This window comes from Pocillopora damicornis, chromosome 12 (assembly GCF_964200805.1).
Source record: "Pocillopora damicornis chromosome 12, jaPocDami1.2, whole genome shotgun sequence".
In the NCBI taxonomy this organism is placed as follows: domain Eukaryota; kingdom Metazoa; phylum Cnidaria; class Anthozoa; order Scleractinia; family Pocilloporidae; genus Pocillopora; species Pocillopora damicornis.
In genome coordinates, this window is record NC_142681.1 from 21,109,091 (window position 1) to 21,119,268 (window position 10,178).

The following is a 10,178-nucleotide window of genomic DNA, read 5'->3' on the forward strand; positions in this document are numbered from 1 at the left end:
TTGACTATACACCGAATGCACATATCGTTTTTTATTTAATCATTAGTGGCGCGCTCATTTTGATAGGTTCGGTTGCACGTGGCTATGCTCGCTACTTCTATACAGCCCAGTAATTTATGCCGGCATACTTCCAACAGTTCTTCGTCAAAACATCGAGACGGTAGAGCCCAAAATGAAAGTCAAAGTGCCACCGTGGACAGCTGACTCCACCTGTTTGATTCTCGTAAGATTCTCGTGGGAACAGTGTCATGACAAGAATAAGAGTAAGAAGCGCAAAGGGGCAATATTGTATACAAGTGATACCTAGTACTGTTTCTACATGAAGTTCACTTCAAAAAAGAGTTCTGATTTCAAGCAAGTTACGACTTCTAAATCACAAGGAGATATGAGAAGGAAATTGCGGCTCATGTTTCCACCATTCAAGTGGGATTCAGGTATCCTTGATAAGAAGACTGAACATTAATGCATTTTCTTTTTTTGAGGGGGGAAGGGGGTGGGGAAGGGAAAGGAAAGGAAAGTGGTCCGAATAGAACACACTAAATACTCACAAGAGAGATACAATCCCCCATAACACACACACACGCGCACACACACAAAATACACAAAAACATATAGTGAGCATGTCACCATGATCCAGTCCTCGACCATATTTTGTCTATATTTTTGTGGGGCAGGGTCTTGTATGTCTTTATAAAAGTCGCACTCTTACCGAAGAGAACACACTCTAACAACAAAAGAATGCATTCTAAAGAGAGAACGCACTCTAACTAGGTAAGAATGCATTCTAACTGAGAAAGAACGTAAAAAGAGACAAGAAAGAAAAGAGGAAACACGGCCATATCCACATGTAGCGTTAAACTCAACCAAAGGGATGCTGTGGAAAATAATTCCACGATTACAGAATTTTCTCTAATTCTACTTTAATATAGTAATGGGCAAACATCCCCATAAGAGTTGCTCGGGTGCCAGGGAAATTTGCTCATTATCTAACGAAGGTGTGTCAGAGAAAGCCTGTTCCTTAATGTTCACTACAGGAGGCGGGTAGGGGCGGAATTAAGAATACCGTTTGTAATAGCTGTTTTGTAGTCTTAACTCTAGACGGTGGCCAGTTTAAGTTACATGTATCAGTATAATACCAAACTACCTTGTTCCAATCTGGAATCACTGAGTCAACATTATATTTCTGTCTTTTTTTTCGTGTAAAAGTTTATTTACGAGTATTTTACGATCGCTATAATATTTAAATTAGTTAGGTCTCCACATCTGATGATTAGTAAGAGGCTGATCAGAACTTGACAGAATCAAAATCATGAGAACCAACACTTTGCTGCAGGTATTCCCCATAGAGCCGATCCTGAAATTACAAAGACATTTCAGTATTCAGTCAGGGAAACTAATTCTCTAAAGTCTCGCATATGATGCACACAGGTCAAATAACGGTTTCTACTTTCGTGCCAGTTCTCTTAATAGAAAATAAAACACCGTTAGTTATCATCCGCTATGTTTTCCCTGCTTTTTTTTCTAACCCACCTTGTGACCTTTGACATATCCTTGGACGTATGACCTTTGCTCCAATAACGTCTTCTTCTGTTTCCGTGAAAGTGTTGGTTTGAGTCTAGAGCAAAAGGAAGGGAGACAAACATAACTAAACGTAAAGCACAAAATTACTTTAACATTTGAGTCATACACACATGCAGATAGAAATTTTTGGACAAGAAGTTGTCAGAAAACAGCCATCACTCCTGTTTGTTTCTCTCTCCAATTGACACAAGGTGGAGAGTAAAACAAAACCAAATTGAAAACATGCCTGTTACAAATCAGTTTAGTCTCTCATTATGTGCTTAGCACATTTGGTACAAGGAAGTCCCTTAATTCCAATACTCTCAACTTTCCTTTATGTCATAAAATATGAGATTCCTAACAGGTCTTCCACTTTCACGAGGGTTGCAGCAAGGTATAATCAACTCCAGCACTTCAGTAATTCAGTTTAAGTGAAGGTTTCAAATTAGGAAAGTCAACTGACACCCACCTGGATAAAAGCTTTGCAACAATCAGCAGCAAAACTGAGAACAAAAGCATTCCTATGAGGGTGTGGTTATGATGCTGAGCTGGGATTGACTGCCACATTTTTTCAACAGGTGCCTGAGAGTAAAGAGATTTCGCACATCAGCCTTTTTCATAATTTTATTATGACTTAGAGAAATGCTTTGACTTGGAGATCTCATTAATCTGTTGCTTTAGACAGTCTATACTGTGTGAACACATGAATTAAGGCCATTGCCTCTCCCCTAATTTCAAAAAGAATAATTTCAAACTGTCTCCTTTTGTCCCTGACTTACTCTTTTTTTATAATCAGTTACTACTCTTTATGCCCCTGTACTAAGCACACCAGGCCAAAGATGAATAAAGTAAAAAAAGGAGTTACTCTTTGCTACAAGGAGGAGCCAAGTGGATGAGAAAGAAAACCATAAAGTCGCTTAAGTCTCACTTGAAAATTACATGTAAACTACTGAGGCCATGCCAACAAAAACAAAATACACAACACATCTTATAATTGAGGGAAAGTTCATACCCAGGCCCCCTAATTTTCCCAAGCTCAATATCTGTAAGTAACTTCTACAAAAAAAGAAACAGTACTCACAGTGTAAATAAAGAGTTTTTCTGCCCTTTCTTTTGCAACCAGTCCATACAGAGTTTCTCTTGCATTGCTACTTGCTAGGAAGTTAACCAATAAAACAAAAGGGAGAAGAACACCCAACAAACCAAAAAATATACCTTTCAATCTTGCCCAGATATTATGCGAACAAGCCTCCCTGTTAAGAAAGATAACAAAGAAGAGTTTGCAACTTTTTATCTCGTGTTTTGTGAAAGGGTTGGTAATAATATATCTGAGAGCAGTCATTTTGGAGTGGATTGTGAACAAAACCAAAGAAATCACACCCACCAGTCAGAACAAAAGAAAAAACTAGATGGCCTGTGATAATTCTAAGAAAAACCAAGCAAAATACACAAAGCACAGAAACATGTGAGTGACCATTAGTTGTGGTGGTTTTAATCTTTGTTAGTTTTTATCCTGGTTAAAAGGGTACCAAAAGTTTTTAAGATCAATTACAGAGCAAAGTAAAGCAAAATCAATGCACTCTTGGATCCCTCTAGACACTAAATTGAATATTATGCCCAGGTAGTAAATCTCTCTCTTAGAAGGAATACTAAATAGGGATCTGAATATCCAAAACAAAGCAAAAAATAAAGCAGGTCTTGTAGAAAGTACAAACAAAATTCTTTCTTTGCATGTTGGTGGCAAAAGATAGCTATTGCTACTCACGTATCAAGACTAAGTTTTTCATCCACCAAGTCCGCAATTTTCTCACAGTCTTTTTCCAGTGTGTTAAGGGTGTTTTGTATTGTTTGGTTAATTGTCTTTTCAATTTCTTTACAGACTTCTTCTATTTGATTGGCACATTTAGCTGGCTACAAAAGAATTAACAGAAATAATAAAAAAGACCAAAGAAATTCAAGGCAAAAGGAGTACTATACTACTTTTTGCAAAATTCTAGGACTGAATTGTTGCATAGGTAGATACATATCTGCAACATTTTGTTAGCATCCATACAAATACAAATACCAATACTTTGATAATAAGGTTTTGCTTCAGTGTCTGTATTGACTGGAATTTTGAAGTGTGAATTTTCAGTAATTCATAGAAGATATGGTAACATTTTACCTAAAGAAATCTCTCCACTATGAAAATGTGGTCATAATACCCTAACATTTAGATTGACAAGATTGTTAAACAGAGAATTGCACTAGATGTATTTTGTAGTCAATCAAAGTTGTAATGGTTCTTTCTCTTTCATTTAGAGACAAATTATTTAGTGATTTTTAAGATGTGAATTTAATACAAGTTTCCCATGGGAAATGCTAGGTTAACACTTAATATGTTAATTAATTCAGAGTTTGTCATAGAATATTTGTTTGCGCCTCACCTTGTCCAGTAGCGAGGGAATGTAAATAGTCGGCATCTCAAATCCTGCTTTGTTAAGTCCTGGCCTTTTACAAAGCTCCTGTGTTATCTGCATTAACACTTTCTACTCAAAAACAAAAGAAATTAAAAAAAAAAAAGAAAAAAAAAGTAGAATTAACCATCAATTCTCTCTATTAGATGCTGTACACTATTTTTTTTAGAACTTTAGTTTCAACAATCTGATGCTGAATCAAACAATAACCCCTGATTGGTATTTTTCTATCTTTTCATAACTTTTCTACCTGAAAACGTGTTGATATGGTGAGGAGAAATCCCTTTTTGACCACTCCTGGGGGTGAATCTACAAGGAGGCTAATTTCTATGAAATAAAATCCTTATTGTACTGACTTGCCATGTTTCTTTGCAAAGCAATTTAAAAGCAACTCTTCAGTAAAATTTATTTCAAAACACAAGATAGCCTCCATATATTTTTTTGGATAATGCATGCATCATTGCATCAGTTTGGCATACCTGCCTGTCACTTTCATGTCCTGCAGTGTCTGCTTTGCTCAAGAAAAATCTGATTCGATCTCCTTGCTTCTCATTCATTTTTTCTAACATGAAACACAAGTCATTTAATTATAGACAAAACTGAAGAGTAAAAATAGACATAGTAATGACTTAAATGTGGGTTTCTTACCAACTAAATTTAAAGTTCTCTTGCAAAGAGCTTGCCCAATTGGATCAAAGAACACAAAAATCAGATCAGCCAGATCACCTGGAGAAAGACAAAATATGCACAGAGTCTTACTACAAGGAAAAGGAAAATGAGGAGCAAATACAAGGAAGGAAACTGTGTGTAAACCCTAATGACCCTATGTTTGATATTGCATGCTCTTAGTGAGTCTGTGATTTGCTTTCATGAGGAAAACCAGGTGGTAAAACTTTTTACCACTTGATCAAGAACAGAAATGACACTTTACTGTTTAGAACTTGATCTCTCTGGCCATTTTTTAATAGCTGCATAAAGCTCCTCTCAGGCCACTGAGATGTAATCTTTTTCTCTTCAATGCCATAGAAGAGGGAGGGCTGGACTGGACTTTAGCATATCGGATGATTTTGTCTAATTACATGTAACTGCAGTGCTTTTTTTTTTTTACCAAAGATGAAAAGATCGATAGATTTGTAAAGGCAAGTAACAAGAATATCTGAAAAATCTGCTAAAACACCTGGTGTTAAGATCTTAAAGTCGGCATGGATTCAAAACTCACCCAACCAAAGGATAGACTCATCCACATCAAATGCATACTTCATGTCCCCATCAACAAGGCCAGGAGTATCAACAAAAGTCACGAGGCTAAATTTCTTCTGCTTTGACGTAGAAATTTCAGTTGTCAAGTAATCTACAACACCTGTTGAGAAAGATACCAATCAAAACACAAGAAGTGAAGACTGTTTAACAAAAAGCTGATTGAAATGCATTATCTATTTTGAAAATTTTCAAATTAAGTTAATTTTTTTCTCCTTTTGAAATATTTCATGGGCAGGCATCATTTCTGAGCTTTAAACAAATTGCATACTCCTGACATCACTAATTATCATTTTCCTGGACAGAAAATTCTTCCATTCTACAACATCTCCTTTAATTTGAACTATTTTGTAAGCTCTCAAACTAAGCCATGTTTTCTCAAGGTAACAGAAATTAAAAATGTGTAGTCACTGATCAGAATAAATAAAATGGTGTTGCACTATTCACCTTCAAGATCCTGTAATGACTTGAAGTGAGGATACAGATGCAATGTGGCATTTCCCTGTTTATGACAAAAATATTGTACTTGATTACAAAATTTATAAAGATAGACTGATACTTAAATAGAAACTAATGCATCAAATATTACATCAAAAACAAACTTAGCAACAGCAACAAAGAAACAATTTAATTTGAAAAAGTCAACTTACTGTTAGTGATTCTCGTTTCTTTCCACTTGTAACAAAAGTAAATCCTTGGGTCTCTATCGCAACACCAGTCTTCTGCACATGCTCTTCTACATACCTGGTTTTATGAACAAAATGAACCCTCCAAAAAATCTTAACTTGACCTTTCAATGTATCATTCAATCAATCAGCCAATCTTTCTGTAAGCACTATAACAAAGTTGTTGTTTTAAAGTTTTCTGCCTCATCTCTTTTCTCTGTTTTTCAGTTGTCTTAATTATAAATTGAATGAAGTTATTGAGTTTATTAATTAATTTAATTAATTTCATTTTAACATAACCCTTAATGGAGGTTGCCAGAATCAAGTTAAGAGTGAAAATGAATACAGATCGTCCATGATCTCCACTTCTTTTCAATGGAGACAGGAATTATCAAAAAGAGTTTCCCCTTGCGACATGAACACATTTATCTAGCAGAACGGTAATAAGAAGAAAAACCATCAGCTTTGCAACTGTTCGATTTTACACCAAATTTTTATGCTAAAGTTATAAGAAATGTACAGCAGACAGAGCAAGAATTGATACTTCAATCTTGAAATAAATTGCTGAGTTACGTACCAATTGATAAAAGAACTTTTCCCTGCAGAATGGTTTCCAAGTAGCAAGATTGTAATCTTCTTTCTTGGAGCCAGTAAATTTAATCCCAAGCCACTCGCAATAGTGATAAGACCTAAGAAACAGTAGTAACAAAAATCGTGACCATCGTTTCATGGGTTTCCTCGAAAATAAATTCCAGCTGGACTTGTCCACGTCGACACCAAAAACACTCGGCCACTTTGGCAGATACTTTACCCCTCTCCTTCTCCGTGTACAAATCATGGCATTCTTTCAGGATTTTTTCGTTCAACGTCACAGCAGATGTGTCAAGAGCATTCGCTGAAGTCCTTTGTCGTCCTGACGGCATTTTCCGTCTGGGAGATCAACGGTTCTCACTGCACTGTGATCCTCAATTTCTCAAAATGTGCCGGTGTTCAGTCTCACCACTGCAGTGCATCATGGGCATTAAAATAGAGCACTTATCAGAAGACTTCTGGGCCCAGTTGTATATAAAAAGGAGGATAGCGCTGTCCAACAGATAAATCGCTATCCGGCGGATAAGTGATAGCAAAACGTATAGCGTTATCGACTGGATAGAGTTTTATCCAGTGAATAGCGTTATCCAACCTTTGAACAACCGGGGCCTGATGTAAATTTCCGACAGCAATAAACTCTATTGTTTGAGTAATAATAACGTTAATGACGAGATTATGAAAATCAAGTAGAAAGCATGTCAAGTGTGATGAACTTCACGGAAAACTGGAATTCACCATACTCATATCCGTCACACAGCAAATTACAAGTCATCTACATTCTTGTTCTCAATGCCTTTCCCGATGCTAAAAATTAATAAAAAATTGTTCGTTAAGTCAGCCCTCTTGAACTTGCTTGACTTTTTATCTAGGGAAGTTTATTTTTAACATTTAACGTCGATTAAGAATTGAAAATAACCACATTGATAGACAGGGTAGTGTACTGAAAATAAAAGTACTTGTACCAAAGTTAGTAATATTGCTGTAGGACTACTAATCGATGTGAAAGTACGTACTGTAATCAAGTAACATGATTTTAGCAACTCATTAGATACTTGATCGATGAATAAAGACAGAATATAGAAAACAATTGAAGAGTGAGTGTCCCCACTAAATGAACAAACAATAACAATAATAATCCCAATTTGTCATAAATGAAACTGGCTTTCACTTCAGACATAATTTCGATGTTCACCGTTTTCTGAATTAGACAGTTATCCTAATCATCGACTAATTATCTAATGATGGGCATAATTAATCACAGTCAGTGCTCCTTATGCAAAATAAAATTATCATCACCTGACGTCATTAAGATAAACGTCCTACGTCATATGACCAGCGCGCCATTCGAAATTGTAATGCACGTGGTGCTCAGACATGTCGCCCACAACAAGAAAACGCCAGAAAAATTATATCCCACACGTTCTCGAAGCCGTGAAAATGCTGCAAGGAAAGGATCATGGAGCCTCCACCAAGAATATTTTGAAATATCTAGAGGATAAGTTAAATGATGAAATGAATGGTGTGAAAATTTTGCCTTCACCAGCTGATGGAGTGGTGAAATCCGCCCTCAGGGAGGCTTTGAGTTCTGGTCTACTTGTTCATTACAGTGGGGTTGGTTTAAACGGATCATTCGTATTACCACTGCACTCCAAAGGATTAAAAACAAAAGATATGGAAGACATGAAACAACAGGACAAGCAGAAATCTGTCATCACAAAAGAAGCAAAGTTGCGAACGATTTCTTCGCTGGCAAATAAACTTCAAGAAAGTGCTCGCCTTCAAAAGAAACCGGCCAAGGCGGACTCTGCCTCTAAACGTCGGCGGATAACCAAGCTTCAGTTGCCAGTTGGCGATCTTGAGTCAGACAAAGAAGATCAGTTTGACACTGGAGAGAATACAACAGCGTTAAAAACAATTTTGAAACTATCGCGAAAAAGAAAATTTACTGGCTCTAAAATCAAACGAAAGAAAGTTTCAAGAAGAGTCAAATTTCGTTCGCCACCCCGGGTAATTTTCATAACACCTTGCATTAAGAGACGATCCAAGCGCAAGAAGGCGGAGTAACATTAGCGGTAATCGTGGATATAACGCTGGAGGGCAGATAAAGGTTTTAAGGCAAACTGTAACCGAAGTACAAAGTAACAAAGAGTAAACTTTAATACCACGACTGATATGGAAATGGCAGTTAAAAACAAAGTAGCTCAAAGTATGTTCTGCTGTTTTGACAAATTATGTTCCATGTTGTGTACCAATGGCTACTTTCCTTTTCTTTGCATGAGGAGTAATTAATCGTAACAGTAGACCGAATCAGCCCTTTTGATTCATGCTACATCATCTATGAGGGAAAGCTTACCTTTGATGGATACTTCATCCCCTCCCCTCTCCTCCTATCAAATCCATTCCTAAATTTACAAGTCTGTTCTCATTTGTGTCATGTTGGGTTTGTTCATTTAAAAAGTTCAACGTTTGAAAAGAAAGCTCAGCTTTTATTGGAATGATGAGAACTGAAAAATAAATTTTTCTAGTGGGGCCTTGAAGTCCACAAGTCTTAAACTTTACTCCAGATGTTCACCTTTTTCAAGTGATATTTTTACAACTTTAGCCACTTGTCACGGGATTTGAACCATGACTTTGCAAGAGAGACTTCTGAAGATCAGGTGGTTGTTTTTATTCCCATTATCACTGGATTTAAGCTTGTCAATGAGCTCTCTGACATGTGACATTTCAAAGCTTTGCCTACAGAACCACTCCTAAATTTAATAAATTATTCTTAATGTAACTTTTTATCCTATATGATACCAGTTTCCTAAAGTCCCTGAAATGTTAATAAAGAACCTCATTTTTGAATATGGCAATTTGTTGTACCACCTGATGCTGTGGTATTAACCATCAGATCAAATGTAGATGAGAGGCACAGAACTAATCAACAAATACATGAAACAAGATATCAATTAAATGAACTGCAACAGTAATACTTCTATTTTCAGTTTTATAGCATTTCCCTTCAGATAAAACTTGGTACAGGGTACAATTTGGCAAATTGACAAATTTAAAATGGTTTTACCATTGTTTGTGTGGTGCTAAATAATAAATTTCTTTCAGGCCACTAGACATTCTACCATCAGTAATGTGAGCCTTGTCCTCCCTCCTTACTTAGAAAGTGAGAATGTTGATTGGTCTCAAAATTAATTAGAGTAAATCTATAAATCTCAGAGGGATAAATATGTTAGTTTTGCCATGTTGAGAATCATAAAGTGATGACCAAGTCCCTTTTGATTGGCTTGATTTTCACTGCAATTGATTTTATTCCAAGTCAAAGAATAACACTTAGGTAGTTATGCCTTAAACTTCATTTCATGGTTGCTCCCACAAAGGCATAAGGCTATCAGTATTTTTGTCTCACTCTTATACTGTATTAGGTAAACCCTGATGTAAACTGAGAGCCTCTGAGCTCACACACTGCCTGAAAGTGATACTTGCATAAAGTGAAGCTGGATAAGAAAGTGAAGCCAGATAAGAAAGACGCAAAATAACTAGGGAAGACAAGAAGGAAATGTTTACTCCTCAGCCTTTCAATTAATTATATTTCACAACTATCTATTCTTCAAGTATTTGTTCAATCAGGATATGGCAGGTTTCTGATCATTTT

The 10,178-nt window shown here is 36.3% G+C and overlaps 2 protein-coding genes across 2 annotated transcripts; one reads left to right on the top strand and one right to left on the bottom strand.

Annotated features, from left to right (window-relative positions):
* Positions 1–1,188: 1,188 nt before the first annotated feature.
* LOC113665185 (uncharacterized) lies at positions 1,189–7,163 on the bottom strand. Its single transcript, XM_027180849.2, has 13 exons — positions 6,750–7,163; positions 6,516–6,627; positions 5,924–6,017; positions 5,721–5,775; positions 5,236–5,376; positions 4,665–4,742; positions 4,496–4,578; positions 3,987–4,088; positions 3,326–3,471; positions 2,642–2,813; positions 2,030–2,142; positions 1,531–1,615; positions 1,189–1,354 (listed from the first exon to the last, which is right to left on the bottom strand). The coding sequence occupies exons 1-13, from the start codon at positions 6,859–6,861 to the stop codon at positions 1,286–1,288; spliced, it is 1,362 nt and encodes a 453-aa protein (XP_027036650.2). The 5' UTR covers positions 6,862–7,163; the 3' UTR covers positions 1,189–1,285.
* Positions 7,164–7,795: 632 nt separating this feature from the next.
* Positions 7,796–9,384, top strand: LOC113665194 (uncharacterized). The gene has a single exon (XM_027180861.2). The coding sequence runs from the start codon at positions 7,904–7,906 to the stop codon at positions 8,591–8,593; it is 690 nt and encodes a 229-aa protein (XP_027036662.2). The 5' UTR covers positions 7,796–7,903; the 3' UTR covers positions 8,594–9,384.
* The last annotated feature ends 794 nt before the right edge of the window (positions 9,385–10,178 follow it).